Source organism: Centrocercus urophasianus, unplaced genomic scaffold (genome assembly GCF_019232065.1).
Source record: "Centrocercus urophasianus isolate 14NV4802_14NV808 unplaced genomic scaffold, USGS_Curo_1.0 seq_17, whole genome shotgun sequence".
NCBI lineage: Eukaryota > Metazoa > Chordata > Aves > Galliformes > Phasianidae > Centrocercus > Centrocercus urophasianus.
The window spans coordinates 3,195,655-3,217,141 of NW_024884722.1; the positions used below are offsets into that span (position 1 = coordinate 3,195,655).

A 21,487-nucleotide genomic window follows, 5' to 3' on the forward strand; every position below is an offset into this window, starting at 1 on the left:
GGTTTCCAAGTGGGAGATGATACTATTAAAACAGTCAGATGGCTCTTGCTGATTCCTTTTTTCATGAAGAATTGTTGACTAACCTGAAAATACACCAGGAAGGGGTCCCTTTGGATTGAAAAGGCATTGCTCTCTTGAGTGCTCTCTACCACCAGTAGAATTGCAATCGATGGCTTTCATAGATCCCATTGTGAACCCCAGCAGCAGCGGGCGGTGGACACGTCCCCATCCCACACCACATCAGGGTGCTCTGGCCATGATAAACCTGAGCACGGCACTGCCTGGAGGTCCCCTTTCTTCCCAGCCCTGATCCTGCTGCCTGTGACTCTACCCTCACCTCTCTTCCTTCTGCTTTCCACCAGGCATACCGTGGAACATACAAGGGTTAATGCACCCCCTTTCAAGATGCTTGCATGCTGAGCCTATCTGGGGTTCCACGTAAGCCACATCCCTGACTTTGGTAGGGTATGGACCAGCTCACCCTCCCTCTAAGCAATGCAGTCAGCAGTGCCCCATTGTGTTCTGCAGACAAATGCTTTGCACCCACAGGAGCAAAGTGATGGTAGGACCTCACCTTCTCCCAGCAGTGGCCATCAGCCCTCCTCTGTGTCTTCATCCTCCGTGCGCTCAATGGATCCCATGGTCAGAGAACAGCTGAAGCCTTAATTAAAATGCAGAAGCTCCAGATGAGTGTTTTAGTGAACAAATGCCATTAATCACATTTTCAAAGAGCTGTACGACTAAAATTAATACCTCCTTCCTCCATTTCTACTGGTCAATCCTCCCCAGAGATAGTTCCACTTCTCGACCATGGATGTACCTATGCCAGCCACAAACCTGGCTGGCTGCAGCACAGCCTGTCAGCACGAGCCCTTCCCAACCACTGCTCGATTCTCCTCGGGGTCCAACCAACACAACACCAACTCCAAGGCAGGGGCCAGTGGGGCTACAGGCACGCCAAGCTCTTCTTCCAGCATCAACAAAGAAACTGTGCTGAGCTTCACTTGGGTGAACACCTGGAAGCTGTGGGATCTCTTGCCTTCCTTCAAAAACCATTTGTTGTTGTTGTGGAGTTGTTTCCTGAAATGACAGCACTGAAAGGTTTGAGTCGGTGTCTTTTGTACTTGTGAGCAAAGAAGGAGGAGCTGAGATACCTGCAGGGCTGCAGCAAAGGGAGCCCTGGAACAATAGTGGGTCTCAGTCTGCAAAGTGTATCCGGGGAAGGGGAGAGCACAGAGCATTCATGTTGGAGATGTTCTGGTTATGATTCCCCCCTGTGATGACAGTGCAGTCACAGCTGAGAATTTTTCGTGGTATCCAAACTGATCGTTGATAAAAAGAAGAAAAAAAAGAAAGGAAACAGAAAGAGAAGCTGTAAGGCAGAGCAGCACCTTCTGCCAACTCAGGGCTGGGCTGCCCCTTAACCACCTCCACGAGATGGTATTGCACCCAATGAACAAACGTGCCTGAGGTTTGGAAACCTCATCTCCCCTCCCCATCCAGATCCCTTGGATGGTCTCCGAGGCCTTGAAGTGAAGCCCTGGCAGCTGCTCCCCACCCATCTGTGAGTCTTTAGCCAACGTGGACTACAGCTGTGATATGGGCAGAGAGAAAGGAGCCTGAGCATTGCAGCAAGGACGCTGGGCATCTCGTGCTCAAGCAAGATGAAGAAGCACAGAGGATGAATGTAAAGCCTTGTGCACAGAAGCTCTGTAACAGATGAGTGAAGCACTGAGCCACAGAATCATTATGGTTGGAAAAGACCTCTAAGACCAGCAAGTGCAACCCCAACCCATCCCCTCTAACCACATCCCTCAGTGCCACATCCTCTCAGTTCTCCAGAGGCAGTGACCCCAGCACCTCCCTGGGCAGCCTCACCTCACATTTGGCAACTTCAATACAGTGCTCAAGAAACTCAAATTTTTGGTCCCCATTCTCAGCCAGAACCTGGCTGGCACTTTGGACCCAAGCAGATAATTCTATCACTTCAGTCTTTCATTCACAATGCTTTAAAATCGCAGCGCCCAGCAGCCGTAACAGACACTGGTGACCCATCCCCAAGACAGCTAAAGACACGAGTGCAGTATACAGAGATCAGCTCCACCCACAAAACCAATCCATTACTGTAATTACATGGACCAGAAGTCCTACAAACACATTGCATCATTAGCTGGTCGTGTGCCAAAGGTGAGGAGCTGGCCTGGGCACAGCTCAGCAGTGATGATTCCACTCTGCATCACTCGTTATTCCCCAGAACCCCAAAGTTAAAACAGCACCTTTCCTTCACGCATTCAGAACACATACACCCTCTCTCTCAAATGAGTAAGGAATAAAGCTTAAGAGGGAATAAAAATAAACAGCCTTGAATGTAACTTGACATTAATAAAGCTTAAGAAAGGATTAGGCTAAGCTTAGGAAACACACTTGGTTCCATTCAGCAGCTCCTTAGGGCTTCCCTTCAGAGCACACTGAGGCTGCAGCAGCCCCATTTGGGCGTGCAATACACAGCAGTGAGGAACAGCCTGAAATTCAGCTCTCTTCACTTGCCCTGCTGCTGTCCTGTTACCTTTCATGCCAGCATTGAGGAGCTCCCAAGCCTTATTAGGTGCATCACAACAGAAAGCAGCTGACGGAACAGTTCAAGGTCCCCTGAAGAACAGCAGATCCTTCAGCTCTTCAAAACGAGGACAAGTCAAACAAACAGAACTGCTCAATATTTTGTAGGGCTGCAGCTGCTTTGAACTGCAAGCACTGATAAATGAATAGAGCACCAGGGGACATTCAGGTTGGGAATCAGGAAATATTTCTTCTCCAAAAGAGCGGCGATGCAGTGGCACAGCTGCCAGGGAGTGGTGGGGTCACCATCCCCAGAGGCACTCAGGAACCACAGGGATGTGGCACTGAGGGATGTGGGCAGTGGAGATCTGAGAGATCTTTTCCAGCGTTGAGGATTCTGAGTAATGATGCTGGGCTTTATGCACTGATCACAGCGTGCCCAATCCATCTCCTGGGGACAGGCCCAGCTGGAGGAGAAAATTTCTTGCAGGAGTGAGTGAAGGAAGCACCGCAGTGAGCAGATCACCCTGAGCACCCAGGGATGGAGCAGGAGTGGATGAAAACTTGCTGCTAAAATAGCAGCCCTAATCCCAGCACTAACAGCCCTGATCCCAGTGGGCACCACGATTAGGGGCTTAATGGAGAGCCGGCAGCTCCCTCGCTCCCGTCATCAGCACTTTGGGTGGGATTAGAGGGCAGGAGGTGGATCTGTCACCGTGCTGCTGCAAGGACACGGGTGGGCCATGGTGATGGAGGACACCGAGGATGGCTGGCTGCTCAGATTATCTCCTGGCTTTCTGTTTGGGGATTTACCACTGGGCGCTTGGCAATTAGAGGCAGGAGCTAAGATTAGAACAGCCAGAGGTCTTCCTGGCTGCAGGACACCAAGGACACTTCCCATGCTCTGAATATTCCCACCTGTGTGCAGAGACCACTCGCACGTGCAGTTGTGACACTACAGCCATGCAGATATCCACCTCCCACAGCACCCTTCAGTGCATCCTTACCCTTCCAGAGGAGGAAATCCAGGGTCACTGTCCCTGGAGGTGTTCCAGAGCCATGGGGATGTGGCACTGAGGGATGTGGGCAGGGTGGGAGTGGGCTGGGATTGGGCTTGGGGATCCAAGAGGTCTTTTCCAACCTTAACGATTCTATGATTCTCCAGTCCTGTTCTTCTGCCTACAAAGAATCAGGAAAACAAAAAGTTTGGAGTTAAAAGGAACAGCAATCCTAGGTTTCTCACTATGGTAGAACAGGGAAACATTTCCTTGTGCCAAACAAACTATGGGCCTTAGAACTAAACAGCAGACCTTTCCAGCAGCTTCTCTTCTTCTGCCTACCTGTTTGTTAATCATCAGACCTCACTGCAGGTCTTCCACTGGTTTTTCTTTTCGTATGTGCACTCACTCCTGAGACTCAGCATTCCACCTCCAGTCACCTCCATCACATAATAGCTTAGGTTGGAAGGGACCCCAAAGACCATCAAGATCCAACCCCACTGCTGCATGCAGGGCCACCAACCTCTCCATTTAATACCAGCCCAGGCTGCTCAGGGCTTCATCTAACATGGTCCTGAACACCTCCAGGGATGGACAGGGCATCCACAGCCCCTCTGCAGCTGTTCCAGCACCTCACTGCTCTCTCTGTAAAGAACTTCCTCCTGGTATCCAACCATAACCTTCCCTCCTCCCAGAGACATGCACGACTGGGGCTATTTTGTCCTTGGAATGTCCCAGCACTCACACACCCCTGTACCACACAAACATGGCACTGCCTCATCTCCCTTCTGCCCAACCCACCTCTACAAGCACCCAGCTGTGGCAAGTCATCCATCTCCAGCTGCACTTCCGTACTCTGCTAAGGTCACTCATCGACACAGAATCTGACAGATATTGAAATATAAATTACAGGATTAAATAAGATTTTATTGTCACATTTAACTGCTTTGTCAGAGATGTACATTTTGCAGGTTTCTGTGCGGAATAAAAATAAAACCAGAGTTGCCATCTTGTCAATTCCCATCTCAACACGCACGGGCAGCCGAGCTGCAGGCGCTCACCGACAGCAGCAACGCACCCAGAACCAGTTCTGTTCAATGGACTGCAAATCCCAAAGACAAAATGCAACAGCTTAAGGCTAACGAGAATCGTGTAAAATAGTTAAACCAGCCCACGAGATGCTGAAGGGTGGAAGCACTCGGTAGAAGAGTGGCACTTTTCACATCTCCTTTTGCTTAATTTAGTACAGGTAAAGAGAGGCTAACGAGCAGAGCTTTTCCCACACACACAACACTGAAGTGCTGAAGTCTCAGTCTTTTGCAAATCTGATGCATTCCCACCTTTGGTGTGACTGCTTTGTTCTCCAGGGTATAAACCACAAGTGGTTGCTCACACCTCAACGCGACAAATGCTTACGATGCCCTCATCGTAAACTGTGTGTTTTCTCATTTACAGATCAGGGATTAAATCCAATAATACACAACATTTTAGTGGCATAATTTCACATGTTTTGGGCAACATTAGTATACAAGCAGTAATTAAATAAAAATAAGTGCATCCAAACATGAAATTCTCTAAATACACCACACTTCATTTATCCCAAATGGCAATTTTCTGATGAGCTGCAGTTCAAATTAAAATAATCATTTACACATTTCATCCAGAGGAAAAGAGGTAATAAACCCAGGGGACTCTCCAAACGATCTCCTCCCACCCCATCCCCTATTTATTACATAAAATAACTCATCTAGAGGCGTCAATCCAATATTCAGATGCAAATAAAACGCAAGAAGCAGTCTCTGCTGTTTGCAATTTGCAGACTCCAAAGTCCAACCACGATGGAATTTACCACTTCTGTCAGTCATTTGCTCCTGTATGTGCACTTTGCATTCATACTAAAATAACAAACGAGACAATAAATGAGGCTAGTGTGGCATACAGTCGTTGTAAACCCAGCAAAACCAGAAGAGTAATATTTCTGACATTCATTCGGGTGATTTCTCAGCCATCCCACCCCCCCGACACCCTTTACAGAAAAGAAGGCAACCGACACTGTAAGTGATAGACACATTCTGCTAGGAAAAATGTTGAAACGAACCCCTTCTCTGTTCAAAGAGCATGCCCATAGAAGGTAGACTACATCTGCTCCAGTCAGGCTTCTCCCAGTTCCCAACATCTCTCTGCTTGCAAAGGCCAATTTGGCTTATCACAGAAAGCTATTTTGAAGGCGGCCGACACAATTTGTTTTCCCTTTCAGAAATTAAAATTCAAGGCATGATAGTGCAAGAGGTAAGTTTTGATTTGAGAACATTACTTGTAGACTAACTGTGCTTAGTTACTACAACCCAATTTATTGTCTTAAAGAAAATACGGCAACAAAAGCTACAGGATTTCTATAAATCTCATTTTGCCTAAGTTTACCAGTACATCCATGAACCTCATCAGTATTAGTACAACTTGATTATCCTAATGATTCCATTACAAAACTTGCAAAATGTATCACGAGGTGAATCAACCATCTAGTGCAAGTCTTCTACATCGTGTGCACAGTAATCCTGTGTAGTTCATCTCCTCCAGGTTTAATCCCCAAAGTCTCTCTGTAACGACGATGAAAAACAGTGTCACATCCTTTTTGTTTTTTTTTTTTCCCCCCTATCAAATCTGAGAAGTTTGAGTGTTCCTGGAGTCACCATCGGGATGTGCTGGAGGCCGTGAATCCCTCGTCTGTGAGTATTCACTGTCAGAGGACTCTGTAGGTTCAAGCAAGTTCTCGTAGTCACTGTCTTCTGATTCGTCAACGCTGTCACCGGCCGCTCTTTGGGAGGACGGCGCGGATGCTCCATTACCAGCATATTTCAATCCTGTGTTTGTCGAAACGTAACCAGAAGACCCCACTGCCTGGGGTCGAGGCATAAAAACGCTGCTTTCCAGGAGGCTGTGACCGACAGTACTTTCTTGACTGGCTGCACTGAAATCCGAATACGGAGGCGGAGGATCGGAGACGTCCGAATCTTCAAGCGTGCAGCCTTCCACTGCAAATCCAGTGTAGGACATTCGTGGAACAAACATCGGTTCCAAGTTATCTGCTGGCATTTGCCTACTTAAAATTGCTTGCTGCAATCCTAGAAGAAACAAAGCAAAAACGGTGCACTTAATGCTATCGTGAAGTGTGCTGCAAAGCCACCAACCTACAGCCACGTCCACCCAACCCTTACCCTGCTCACATTAAGATCCCTACAAACAGCTGCATGAAGTTTCCATGACTTGATGCTTTTCCTTCTGTTTTCTGACCTCTCACATCACAAAGCAGCCATGCTGAGGCTCGCTGTGCCTGTGACTCTTCATTTTGTGTGCCTTTCATAGTCAAAACAAGGCCAAAAGCCACAGATATGCCTTGCCTTCAAGGATTTCACAGACTCAGCTTTTCATAGTGAACAGTGAGTAGCATGAGCAGTACTTGCATTCCAACCTTGATGATGGAATGTAATCAGCACATGCTTATTAAGATTACAGATGGTGCTATGCTACTAATAGCCACCAGCATAACAGAGTATCAGAAAAGGAATTTCAAAGTGATCCTAGCAAATGAGGTGATTAGGAAAACAATTTATGGAAGACACACATAGGAATGATGAGCTGCACAAACTGCACAATAAGGGACAGCTGCACCCTTCTGCAGAAAAGAAACTGAGGCTTGCTGCTGATGGAACAGGCATCACACGTGTGTTGTGTGCAATGACACAACTGGGATGCTGCAGCTCATTTTAGGCACTGCAGGGTGAGAAACATGGAACCATTGGAGAAATCCTGCAGAACAGACAGACACGGCCTAAGAGGACAGACTGAAATAACTGGGATCATTAGACAAGACCGAGGAAACTGCTTAAGCCTTCAGACACACAAGGAGGGTATTATGGAAAGTTAATTAGAAGGCAGCTTAAGTTGATCGTATCGTACATTACACACGAGGAGAAATGCTGTGCAGTAACACTTCAGTGCTGGGACAGACTGAGGTTTGACTGGTTTCTAACTGGTTATTAACCTCCAACCATCTGTCAGAACTGACAGTCGTGTATTTAAGGCTGCCTTGCAGCTAAGTGCTAGGCTAAGTGCTATCAGCTCAACCGAGCACACACCTTGCTTCTGGAAAATGCAAAAATCAAAGCTGAATAGTTTCTGTAATCAAGCCAGCCTCTTACCTAAACAAAAGGGCACATTTCCCTCAAGTGTCCGACGAAGGAGCTAAATAACAGAATGCAGTTTCAGTCTGCAATATGAGAACTGTGGGGGGGGTCTTCCTGGCATCTGGGAAGTGCGCAGCCTGCACCCCAGAACACCAACAAAATCATTTCAGTGATCTGTCACAAAGCCTCAGCTGACTTTGTGCTCCAGTGTTAGAGCCACAACCCATCACCCAAACATTCTCAAGAAAAGCGGGCTTTCACACGATGCCACCACAGGAATCTGCATCAGATGCTCCCTTATCTTCCAGCCCAGAGACTGATTAGCTGGAACAACTCCCTCACTAAAACCAAGGAAATTCTCCCAATATTGAGAGAGTGCGAGAACAGAAGGCCAGCTTCACTATTTAGCTACTTGCATCTAAATATATTAGAGATACAAGCTGCGTGTTTTCTTGTTTCAGCTCCCTCTGGCATCAGTTCTCAGTCCAGCACTTCCATCTCTGGTAGTATCTGGAGACTCACACTGACTGCTCTTCCTCCTCCGCTCCCAGCTTCTGCCATATGGGCTGAGATCAGCTCCAGCCTCACTACAGAACCAGCTCTGTTTCATCACCAGCCAAGCAGAAAGCAACAGTGACTCATGTTGCTTATGCCTTGCAGATAGGCTGTGACTGATTCTTCACCTCACCTGCGAGGTTCAGGGAAGGAGGAACCTCACTGAAGGCTCAAGTTTGATCTGAACTACTAACGTGGTAACAGCAGCTCACTGCCTGGAGAAAAAAGCATCCCATCAGAGCAACAGAGCGGCCCGTTGCACAGGTGGGGTTATCAACCAGCACAAGCCATCTTTCACCCTCAGACACAGATACAAAACCAATAAAAAACCAGAAATTGAGTATTCCAAACATGGGAAGACAGGAAGTGTTTGCTAAAATATACAGGTTGCTTTTAAGTTTGTTTTTCAATATTCCTTCCCATTTGCCCATTCTCTGCCTCTGTTTCAAAAGGAATCTCTCCAGTGCCTAGATGGGCTTTTCCTACTCCTGGCTTTACTCTTTTTTCTTTTCCTACCTCTGATCTTTTCCTCTGTTACTTCCAGAACTAACTTTCCCACTCCTCCCCTACAGCCCCACCTCCCCCCTTATTTCCAGCACACTAACACTGGCTGACTCTTACAGCAACCCTTGCAGCACACACTTCCAAAGTCAGGTACCATCCAGTGGAATATTTTTTCCTTTTGCTATGAGCCATCAGGAATGCAACTGACAACAATTCCACAAAGCACTCTGCCTTTACAGTATCTTGTCCTGAAACAATGGAATTAGGAGGTACTTACTTATTTTTTGCTCTTTCTCGTTTTTCCTTTGTGCAATTTGCCTTTTTAACTTGTTCACATCGGCTTGAAAAGATTCAACCACACGTTCACTTTTTTCTACATCTATACATACTGCCTAGGAGGAAAACATCAGATACGCTCAGACTTTGCAACAAGTACAGGAAAGATCCCCAGAGCAACATTAATAAAGCCAATGCCACAGCAGAAGCTGTTAAAACACAAAGCTAAGGGCAGGAATTTGCTATTTCACAGCATTTTTTTTCACTGGCTGTTGTGAATTCACAACTCTGCACGGGGAGAAAAGCACCCCTAAATCATTCCTCAGTACCAGGAAGATGGCCATAATAAGAACCAAAGATAGTCTTCCCCACTTGGTGAAAAAGACTTGTTTTTCTCCTGTTTGAACCCAAAGAGTCCCCAGTCACCTTAAGGCACTGCCATCAGCACGATAACGATACTATGGCAGCATGATTACAAAACCTAGCATGAAGGTGCATGCTTTTCATAGCAGGCCAAATTTAAACCAGAGTGTGAAGCAGCTGTGTCAACAAACAAGTGCCCTGAGCTCATCTCCCAGCTGATAACACTGAAATAAGCAAAGCCCAGTGATTTTCAGCAACATTTCCCTATGCTGGTTGAGAAACGAATGGGAAATTTTAGGTAGACCTTCATTTATGAACAGTGCATAACATGGCTCTCCTTTTTAATCCAAACATGTTACAGTGGACTTTGTTCACAGCTTCAGACAATAAATACTGCTCATCATCAGTAAACACAGCCAGTGTTGAAGAGCCCACAACTCTAAAACCAAAGATGAATCTTGAACAGCAGGTCATTAGCAATATGTTGCTTCTTCAAAGGGTCACAACCAGTGATCTTACCTCCAGCTGGAGTTGAGAACATGAGCTCTGCTTACAGTGCAGCTAATTCTTGAAGACCACAGCCCAAAAAAGCCACCACACACAAAACTAATGGGTGAATAATGCAAACGCAGGCACCTGAGCTGCTTTAGCAGAGAACTTGTAAGGCTCTCTGTGAAACACCTCCTTGAAAGGTCCAAGTTCCTCAAGCCAGCTAACAGCCAAGTTATCCCTCAGCTCTGTAACGACGCACAGCAGCAGGAGGGGCATGGTAAAATACAAGCAAGCCATGCTTTGAACAGGTAGAAGGAGCACTCCCTGATGATATTACAGGGCAGATGTGAAGGGAAAGCCTGGAAATTAACTGTGACTCCATGGCAATGAGCAGATGCGTGCAGTCCTGAGGCAGCACAGCTACAGGCTGTGAGCTGACAAGCTTGCATCCAGCAGGTTTGATACACGAGGAGCTTTCAGATGCACTGCTACATTCAGAGCAGGATGCACTCGAGCTCTACACAACACATTCACAAGTTCTAACTAGCAGATGGAGCTCTGTGCCGCACATTACAAACCAAGAGCCAGGAATCATTTTGAACCTCACAAAGGCAAATCCCCACAGCCTTCAGAAAAGCTTTTCTTCAAGATGCACTCTTAAAAATAGCTCTCATCTCCCAGAAATCTCTGAGCAACAAGTCTCATTTACTTGCAAAAGGCAAAAAATCAATGGCATTTGTATAAATCATTTTTCAGAGGTCACTGCCACGGCCCACTATTGAAGTCAAACATCTTTGCACGGTTTATGAGAAATCATCTGTGAGCTCTAAATAACTCCTGGGCTCTTGCTTTGATTAAAGGATGAAGAAAAGATGCCACCCACACACTGACCAACAGGAAAGGGAGTTACCTGCACTTTCTCCTGAAGCGCGTTATAAACCTGATAGATGGCCCTGATGTCCTTCATCACTCCATCTTTGTCAAAGAAATCAGTACTACAGAAGGAAGCAGAGCTCATCAGTCAAAGAACACAACACAAGTTCCTACCTCGCGCTCCCCGAGTTGCTTGAAGCAGTCAGTTGCTGTATTTCTAAAAGGTATTTTCTTTCATACTGGTCAAAAAAGTACTAAGCTCTGAAGAACCAAAATTTGAACAGCAGAACGTTTGATATCAAGGCTCCTTCTGGAACAATGAAGCCCCATGTTTATTCAGATCAAACATACACAGAAAACTTGCATGATTTCACTGTCAGCACTCAGAAGAGCTATTTTGTATTAAAACAATTTATATAAAATCACTAAAACCAGCAATAACAAAAGCTCCAAACACTCCAAATTGGTGTTCTGGTTTTAAAACAAGCCTGCATAGAGAACTGCTTGAGAAAAAAATGAATAACACAATAATCCTCCAGCCAGAAGGCCCACAGCACTGACTGCCCATAGCAAGTCTGCTTTTCTACTGAGCACACTGAGTTACAACTGTTCCTGTCAAAGATTTCATTCTAAGCAGAAAAAGCACAGTAGGAACCAACTGCTCATTCTCCTCCAGAACTGGTTTTTTTTGCAGCTTCATGTGCATATCCTCACTATTTTGGGGAAGGTACAGAAGGCAGCTTGGTATCACCTTACCCGTATTCCTTAATAACTTTGGCATAATTCTGAGAAGTATTTGGCACTGAAGACACTTTGTACTCCTGTTGACTAGTATTGCCTAGATTAGGAATAGCAAGGGACACCCTTTGATTATACCTGCAGAGAAAGTTCAGAAAGAGTTCTTAATTACTGTTCAAAAAATTATTTACAACAGTCTTGACGCTATTCCACCTCTTTGATGCTCACATCTTGTCCCATTTCCAAGCTTTTTAGTTTATTTTAGTTTATTATTTTAGCTTATTATTATTATTTTTCAGTTTATTATTAAAACTGCTAAATAAAAGAGGCTGTGTTTAAATGCATGATCAAAAATCCCCTGGAGATGGACCTCTAATAGCCACTGTGCCAGAGACAGGAGGGTGAACCTGCATTCATGTCCCTTACAAGGAATATGGTACCAACGCCCCGTGTCTCTTCAAATGCACTGGGTTTATGGTCTGAGTATTCAATAACTGAGAACTCTCCCTCAGCCCAAGGCTGACTCATCACTCAGTTACTTGCACAGGGTGGTGGTGGGTGAAAAGCCATCATCACTAACCACTGTACACCAAGGTAACGCTTGACAAACAGAAAACCCTCTGTGTAATTGTGCCAACCTCTTTATACTGTAAATTGCTCTGAACAGCAATAAGGAACAGAACAAAAACCAAGGACTGGCTCATATGTGGAGACAGCTTACCTTCGGTTTGGTCTAAAAAGCACGTATTCCAAAGCGTGCGTTGAGTTATTTGCAGTGGAAATGAAGCTGAAGAGAAGGAAGACGAGATCAGGCACTCCAAGAATGTGGGTCAGCTGTTTATGGATGATGTGCTCTCTGTAGGACATTTGCTGCTGAGTGTTTCTCCTAAATCTGTACCATCCAATCACGTTCTGTAATCAAATGCATCAGAAAGAAGCATTAATTGAGAGATGCAGACGTATCGACTGATCTTAAGGTTGCCCTAACCTTGATATTTTAATTAGCCAGCTCTTGCAACAGCTTTGCCTGACTGAATTACCAGAGCTTTGCACCCATGAGATGGTCCCAGAAATGGACACATCCTGCTGCACACAACTATTCAGTGCTCAGCCTGCTACAAACGCTCACATGCCCTCAGTGCCATGAGGAGCCCACTTTCAGTACCAATTCAGTGCCTTCTAACAACAAATCTTGGAGCACCTTCAAAGTATCAGACCTGAGCAGTTTTCAAACACAGCAGATGTACTCATATTTCTTTTTTTAGCCTAAACATTTCGACTGCCTGTTCACTTGGATTGATTTGCAAGACATTTCCAGTGCTATGCAAACATATGTGCACACGCTTCGCCTGCACTGAGACGTATGGGACTAATCTGCTGTACACTGCCATAAAGTTGTGTATTTAATTGTGATAAGGCTCATATGCACAGCAGATATCATAATTCAATGATTATTTTGAACACAGTGTATTAAAATTATTTAGTGTAAATGGGCAATTAAATTAAGACAATAATGACAAAGGATGCATCATTAACAACCCCAAGAAGAGGCACTATCACACAGTGACATATTAAGATGGTGTACATTTATTGGAACAGAGCAGAACTGATGTATCTAACAATATGACACTCACTGTCATAATTAAGCATTGTTTTTAGCTCCTTACAGTAAAATCTACAGCAAAATTAGAGTCTGATGTAGGAAGTTACTTTGTTAGCAGCATAGAACAAGACTAGCCTAGTTCCAGGACAGCACTGCTGCTTTTCTTTTTTGACACTAAACAATTAATGTCATCAAATCTATAGGACTTTAATCACATGTATGTAGCCACATATGTTCTTTGTGTGTGTTTAAGTTAACACATAAGCACACACACAAGAGTTTATTCTGACAGCATTGGCTGGAAGCTAAAAACCATCGCAATGATTTACGCTGCAGTCGTTGCACAGATTTGGGACTTGCTTCCCTAAAGATCCTTCCTCAGCCAGAACTGCCTGTAAGCACAAGTTGGCAGATCAGGTTGGCAAGGTGATCAGCAAATAAAGACTGCAGTTTAATGATGATAACTTCACCCTTGCTGAGAAGCAGAGCAGATCCCAGAAGCCCAACACATCAGCCTTCACCATTAGCTCTGTGATCACAGGGATGCAGCCTGCAGCAGCTGGGATAACATCAGTTTGTAACAAGAAGCATAACAACAGAAAACAAAGCCTTACATCTGTCACCCCCACCCTGTAGTAACCCAGATGTTGGGAGCCCAACTCCTGTACGAACTAACAATGTCCACATGACAGAAAGCTACAACAGCAGGCATGCAACTGCTGTCTGACAAGATCTCCAGTTCAAAAGCAGCAGTGCAACAATTGCTTTTACAAGGCGACAGCGTGATTTTCTTTTATTTTTTTCTTTCTTTTTTTTTTTTTAAACTTTTAAAATGAACTTTTTTGGAACAGATTTGCAGACCAGAGACATTTTTTGGTTGGCTTCAGCAGTGGAGTACACAATGGTCATGCTGCACATTCAGCTCAGAAACCAGACGGTGCATCGATGCCAGCCCTTCCTTTCTGGAGATGTGAACTCCAATTCTTCACTCTTCTTCAGGGAATTTAGACACTGCTCCCAGTTTAAGCTCAGTATCACAAACCCACTGAGTTGTGTACAGGATGACTCTTGTTCAGGACATCAGACCAGATCTGTTAAAGGGAACTATTTCTTCTAGTCAGCTGTCTTTTCAAAACCATTCTGATTATGTGCTTACATTGAGGACAGGAGGAAAAGAGACAACTTACTTTTCTTCGATCCTTAAGAATCCTGTCCAAACTCTCCTCATTAACTTTGCCTGCATAGTCATAAAAGCTTGAACCAAAAAAGGAAAAGAGAAACGTAGGCACTTAGTTTACACACACTTTACACAGAGTAGTTTATATTCTTCAAATAGATGGCATTCTATAAATTAGAAATCAACCTCTGCAATTTTACCCTTGTCACAACAGGTCAGTATTCACACCACCTACTTACGAGATACAACTTGAGTGCTACTTAGCATAGAAAACCAGAAGCCTGGGGTGACTGCACAGCTCAAAATACAGCAGCAGCCACTCACAGAGGAGGATGCAGGGCTCTGAGGTGAGACATATAAGACTAGCTGGTGCAAACAGCCTGTTTTTAAACAACTGGCAACAAAGTATAACATGCCTGAAATTAGTAGTTCTCAGATGATTTCACTGCACACAGTTAGTTTGATGACCAGTATAACTGACCTGGCAGTTTCTACAACAGAGACAAGACACACACAGAAATGGACTGTGGAACTGTATTTTGACCAGCGTTCTGCAAATCCCTGCTCTGCTGATGGGAGCCCTACCTGCCAGAGAGGTAAGGGAAGCAGGGCCAACTGCCATGCAGCTACAAATCACTTGCCTGAGCTCCAGCGCTGCAATTAAGCTCACATGAACAGACCCCTGAAGCCAGAACAGTTACACTGGGGTCAGCAACAATCTCTACTACTCTGGTCTTTCCACGTGGCTCCACTTACAGAACAGAGACCCAAATCCTAGCGAGTTGTTACTCTGAGGACAAGACATATTTAAGAATTTATAAAGCTATCCACAGAGATAGGGTTATAAATTCAAATGGATCACACTTCATAACGGAAGCAAAAACATTTGAGAATAGATTCCTCCTTGACTTACCTGCCAAGTCCTCAGGCTCTTTCAAGAGCTGATATCACTAACACCTAAAGCAGTGCAGGAAAACACTCTGTTTTAGAGGTCTATGATCTCAACTCTTGTTTGTGTAGGGAAAAAAAAAACAAAACAGAAAATCCTGAGCTCAGTACTTGGCTGGTAAATAAGGGTGGAAATAAGATCTGGCTTAACATGCAAGTTACTCTGAATATTAAAGCTACAATTACTGATTTCAGATACAGTATCTGCATAATCTTTTCAATCCATTCTCACAACCTTCATATATTCTTGTAAGGATTGAATATCCAATTCTTTCTTCATAACTTGTAATTCTCCCATGGGATGAGCAACCACTACTTCCCAGAACACCTTAAGAACTGCACAGATGAAGATATCAGGTCTTTTCAAGCCATTACCTCTTATTCAGTTCCTGCTCCTTGCTAAATGCACTGGGGCCAAACCTGTGACGTTCATCAGCAGTGCAATAGAGAGCAGATGAGACACAGGACTCCTTAGCCTGGCTGCATTTAAATCCAAAGGTTAAGGCAGAATGCCCCCACACAGCAGCTGCTGCAACTAAAGGAACAACTGGCATCTTAAGATGCCCTGAACTTTGTGTGACTCCCCTATGCTCTGAAGTTAATACGTCCATCCTTGCTCACGTGCAGAAATCATGCAGTGAAATGCAGACTTCCTCCCCTTCTTTCATCACCTCACAGACTAACAACACATTTCTTGACTGGGGAAAGATGGTAAACGTGATCAGTTTTGAGATGTGCTGCACGAAGCACCAGAGGGAATCAGGAAGGGCCCACCAGCCACTGGGACATTATTTCAGTGTGTGGAGCCTCCAGCTTATACATCCCTAGGATAAGAGCTGTAATTATCAGATAGCAGATGACAGACTGCAGCTTTTCTCTCTAATGTAACTCATGTCAGTCACAGTATCTGAGGTACTGCGTCTTAATGGGCTGGAAATCTCTAAACAAAGACAAGAAGAAATTAATTGGGAATTCCTTCTGAAAATAGATTTCTAGGGAGCAATTTAGAAGCCATGGCTGTATAACAAGTGAAGACTATACAGAAAAGCTACATGTAATAGATTAAAGCTGCTAAAGGGAACATCAGACCTATATTTAATTTTAATTCTGGAGCGCAGAAGATCAGAAGGCAAGAAGAACAGCAAGCTGAAAGCCTTGCAGTAATTAGTGCACATGAGTACAACTACAGAACTTGTTAACCCAGCAGGTTTATAAGGTACTGCTACCCAGCAGGCCTAAGCAGAGTTAGTCTAGGACTGTGGTAAATTAAACTGGCTTTGACATTCACCTTAATCATCAGTGATATGACTTTATGTGGCTTGCATCCCCCTCCACTGCACAGGTGGCAATTTGAAAAGGCAGAAAAAGAAGCCTGGTTACCTCAGCACTTTTTCTAAACTAAGACTTCATGGTAAGGCAGCAGGTACCAGAACTGAACACAGACTCCCATGGCCATGGCACGTGCAATTTAAGTGCATTTCTGTACCATCACCAGGTGAGGAAACACCACAAACGTTGCGAGGCACAGCTGAAATGCTGCTACATTTCAGTGAGCCATTTTGTTCTGCATTTCACAGCCCACACCAGAAGAAAACAGAAAAAGCTTACCTAAAGAGTTTTGAACATGGCTCATGGTTGTGGATTTCTGCAATAAAAAGAGAGACACATGTCCAACTGCTCAAGATAAAGACGCGTTACAGTGGCATATCTTGCATCACCTTTCCACATCACATCTGCTGAGCAAATAAACTTCTGTATCAGACCACACAGCGTCCTTTCGTGTCTCAGCAACTCTTGATGACACAGCATCATACCCTGAAAGCAGCTTCTCTTTCTCACCTTCCATCTCACAGAGGAAAATACTTGAGCAATACACAAGGCACGCACTAGCTCTGATATATGCAGACATACCCTAGTCTCAGATATATACGTATGTTATTTTACAGTTGTGACCTCTTCACAAAGGCATTTATGATTATTCCCTCTTTAAAAACTTTTCATGTTTTACTTGCATTGATATTCACTGCTGTTTTAACAAACAGTGTTGAGGAACAGGGATAGGAGAGAAAAATCACTGAAACTTTGGACATGGGAATATTCAACCTGGTGAGACAACTAGAACCTATTATGAAAAAAGGTGTTAAACAGCTCCTGTTAAACTCCTTAATGATGAGCTGCATTTTCATTTTACACACAGAATTATAAAGTCTTAATAAGTTGCACAGACATTTTTCACTACGGGTTACTAATAAATGCTAAGGTGCTCATTTAAACAAAGGCTTTAGCAGGTCAGTAGTCACAGAGAGGGAAAGAAGCAAAAATCCAAACCATTCAGCTTCCTCTCCTACCAAGCACGACTTCCTTTTCGGGGCATTCAGCACTTCTGTCCAGTTCTCCTCTGCTCAGACTCCTCAGACACATGTCACTTCATCATATTATCATGCTTTCATCACACAACTCTTGTCTGAAACCAAACACACGTGGCCACACCATTTCACATCCTATATCTGAATGCTGCTGGAGTGTGTTCAGCAACATCTCTGTTTAGAGCCTTCCTTCCTGTGTGACTCACTGCTGCTCTGACAGCCATGATGGCAACCTCAGCAGAATCACAGGCAGCCCACAGCTCCCAACGACAACAGCCTGCACACATTGGCATCACAGCACATTCAGCCAGCATCCCAACGAGGCTCCAAACACCAGTGGCACGCTGTGTCTGTTAGTGGCATCACTATCACCAGCAAGAATTTGTTGTGCTGCTGTTCAACTTTGAAACAGCTCCAAACAGAAAGCCATATCAGCCTCACGTTTTCATTCTGGCATGCAGGAATCTGTGGGAATGATCTGCTAAACAAGGCCAGCAAATTTAATGATTCCAGCTCATACTAACACCTTCCAGCAAATCTATTGACTACGACTGCTGAGAATACATTACTTGATTCTTGGGTTACTGCATCACCACACAAATGCATGAAGCTGTCATCATTCCAAACCTGAGTTTTACCCATGGACTTATTTCACATAAATACTCAGAGCATCCTTACTGCATGCACACTTTAAACACACACACAGTGCTACTAAGCTTTGAGACAACAGACACAAAAGTGCTGAAGTTCATACAAGAACTGTAACATAACCATCAATTGCATTTCAACTTCTAAACTCTCTGGTCAACTTGTAAGGCTGATAGATAAAGGCTGAAGTGAGAATTTGGTCAACAAAAAGTATCCAGGACATAAAGCACTTGGTTTATGAAATCAGACTAGGGTGCAGCTGGTTAGTGACACTGCTGCACTGCACCAGTAACTCCAACCAGACTGCACTGAGCAGCCACAATGAGTTTTGTCTGAACAGACAGACATCAGCTGCTTTCCTTGCTACAATACTGTGTGTCCTTATGCACACAAAAAATAAAGGGATAGATCTTGTGTGATTTACCTCACAGATGACTACAGGTCACACAGTCAATTTATCACCTGTTTTTTTCCAAACCAGCATTCTACTTAACTTTCCAGATCCACACGTACACAACCAGCCCTACCTCAAGGTTGCAAGTATCTTCAGATGCACCATAATATGGCACACACTTCCACAGAGCATTAGCTCTGGAAATATCCTTTGTGAGATGACTGGAAGATGTCTGTGTAACAGCTAAGCTTTATAAAGATCCTGGAAAGTTATCTACAGTCCATTCCACAAAGTCAAGTATGTGCACATTTGGGTTCTTACTGATGCAGATGTATTTTAACACTAAGAGATTTGCTCTTAGGGACTCCCTGATTTCTGTAAACTGCAGAGTTGGAAAGCTGTGATAGCTCCTCAGTGAGGACTTCAACCAACAGATATTCAGCTTTCATAACAGTAAATGAGCAGTACAGACTAGCTCTTTTGTCACTGAAGTAAACCACTTGCCAAATACTCCTTGACAAATAATGCCACAACACCTTACAGTGCTACCATCTACCAGCCACTGATCCAAACCCTCTACTATAAGTTTACCCTCCTCCAGTATTTGTAAAGTAAACAATACATTCTATTTTGAGCACATCCCTGCATTTAGGCAACCATGCAAACGGGAAACTCTCCACAGCACCAGCTCTTCTTCACAAGAAGAGATGCACAAAGAGCCCTGTGTCTCACAAACAGCTTTTCCTTTCCTCACACCTGAGTTGTGGACAAATAACGTAGCCAGTGGTTTAATAGCACCTTTAAAATGGTGGTCTCAAACATGAAATAGCAATTCTTACTGCATTGTTATATTGAGAAATAAAAAACCCAGCAGTGCTTGCCTCAGAATTTCTCAAAGCTCTGTTACTTACCAATTACCTGTAGAAATTCTGTGTTGCTGATCTGGGAGTCACTGATGCTAAAGGTCTCTTCTTGTCTTACCTCTCCTAGCAGAAACCCTTCCTGCAATTTCAAGGGAAACAAACAAAAGACTAAAAATAGAAAGAAAAACCCCACAACATACAGTAACTTATTGTAACTTTCCTAGTATTAAATGGAAGTCTAAATACAAAGCTATTGCTTGACATAAGCACATGGGCTGTTGCAGGTATAATCTTACATTAACCAGGGTTTATACTCTAATAATAACACTGTAGTAATGAGCCAGCCCATTACAACACAGGGATTTCATGACCAAAAACACTCATTTTAGTGAAGTGAATGCACCCTCCCTGGAAGCATTCAAGACAGGCTGGATGGAGCTGAGAGCAACCTGGTTTAGAGACAGGTGTCCCTGCCTATAGAATCACAGAATGGCCTGGGTTGAAAAGGACCACAGTGCTCATCCAGTTCCAACCCCCTGCTGTGTAAAGGTCGCCAACCAGCAGCCCAGGCTGCCCAGAGCCACATCCAGCCTGGCCTTGAATGCCTGCAGGGATGGGGCATCCACAGCCTCCTTGGGCAACCTGTGCCAGTGCCTCAGCACCCTCTGGATGAAAAACTTCCTCCTCATATCCAACCTCAACCTCTCCTGTTTCAGTTTAAAACCATTCCCCCTTGTCCTACCACTGTCCACCCTTATTCTCCCTCCTGTTTATATGCTCCCTTCAACTACTGGAAGGCCACAATGAGGTCTCTCCAGAGCCTTCTCTTCTCCAAGCTAAACAAAGCCCAGTTCCCTTAACCTTTCCTATAGGAGGAGGTTGGAGCTAGATGATCTTAAAGGTCCTTTCCAAAACCATTTTATGAGGCCATGATTCCATAAGCAGTACTGCACTCCTGCAAGGAAAGCACACACTTCATAGAAAGACACTGCCTCCTGTCCCAGCCCCACGGCCACACAGCAGGCAGGGAGCAGCCCTAAGAACACCACAGGCGGTCCAGAAAGCAGAGTTCTCATCTACAGAGACTGGAACAGAGGGATTTGGGAACACCGCTCCTGGGCTCTGATAAACACCGCTGTGCCCGCAGCCCCCACGCACGACGCCCACCGAGCAGCCCCATACCTACCCGGACCCCCCCACCCCCACCCCTCAGCCGGGCCGCAGCGGCCGCTCAACGCGCCCCGCGGGCGAAGGGCCGCTCTTCAAAGCCCAGCGAGGGCCGCTGCCTCCGGCCCCCCTAAGCGGGCTGAGCCCTGCGGACCCAGAGCCGCCGCGCCTCAAAGAGGCGGCACCAGGCACCTACGTGGTCGGCGCTGCTGTTGGCGCTGAAGTAGCAGACGGAACTGAACGTGTAGCCCGAGATGGAAGCCGCCATGATGAAGACCACTGCCGCCGCCGCCAACGCTCCCACAAGGCAGAGCGCGCCCGACGCCCTCCTACTTCCGGCGGAACGCGGGGGCTGCTGGGAGATGTAGTCCGACCGCGCGCAGGATGGCCGGGGAATCATGGTGTCCTTCGAGGTCATCCAATGCATTCGCACCAGCGCCAGGCTGTGTCTGTGAGCACCACAGCTACCAGGATGGAGACTCCAGCTTCTGCAGCTGCCTGGCCGTCCCTTACCACGATGGGGATTCTTCCTGAGGTCTGAGCCTTGCCTGGGTCAGCCTAAAAGCAGTGCGATTATGATGGTTTATGTGGTGTGGTCACAGATGAAATGGATTCTCTTTTCCCATCTGGGACCAGGTTGGATAGGGCCCTGGGCAACCTGGTCTAGTATTAGATATGGAGTTTGGTGGCTCTGCCTGTTGCAGGGGGTTGGAGCTTTGTGATCCTTGGAGTCACGAATGATTCTATGACTCTGTGATAGTTGTGTATAAGTCAGATTCTCT

General features: G+C 45.2%; 1 protein-coding gene and 1 long non-coding RNA gene across 3 annotated transcripts in view; both read right to left on the bottom strand.

Moving 5' to 3' along the window:
• Positions 1-1,289, bottom strand: part of LOC122160249 — a 2,164-nt gene extending 875 nt beyond the window's left edge. The window contains exons 1-2 of the long non-coding RNA XR_006168762.1: positions 754-1,289; positions 575-661 (exon numbers count right to left, since the gene is read on the bottom strand). This is a non-coding gene — a long non-coding RNA (uncharacterized LOC122160249). The remainder of the gene's footprint in view (positions 1-574; positions 662-753) is intronic.
• Positions 1,290-4,460: 3,171 nt separating this feature from the next.
• ABRAXAS2 (abraxas 2, BRISC complex subunit) lies at positions 4,461-21,022 on the bottom strand. Of its 2 annotated transcripts, XM_042818532.1 has the most exons (9): positions 20,902-21,021; positions 19,587-19,677; positions 16,876-16,912; positions 14,330-14,396; positions 12,261-12,451; positions 11,558-11,677; positions 10,839-10,923; positions 9,075-9,189; positions 4,461-6,676 (listed from the first exon to the last, which is right to left on the bottom strand). In XM_042818532.1, the coding sequence occupies exons 1-9, from the start codon at positions 20,971-20,973 to the stop codon at positions 6,210-6,212; spliced, it is 1,245 nt and encodes a 414-aa protein (XP_042674466.1). In that variant the 5' UTR covers positions 20,974-21,021; the 3' UTR covers positions 4,461-6,209. The 2 variants fall into 2 exon arrangements, with proteins under 2 accessions (XP_042674466.1, XP_042674467.1); XM_042818533.1 differs by lacking the exon at positions 11,558-11,677 and having other exon boundaries at positions 20,902-21,022.
• Between the last annotated feature and the right edge of the window lie 465 nt (positions 21,023-21,487).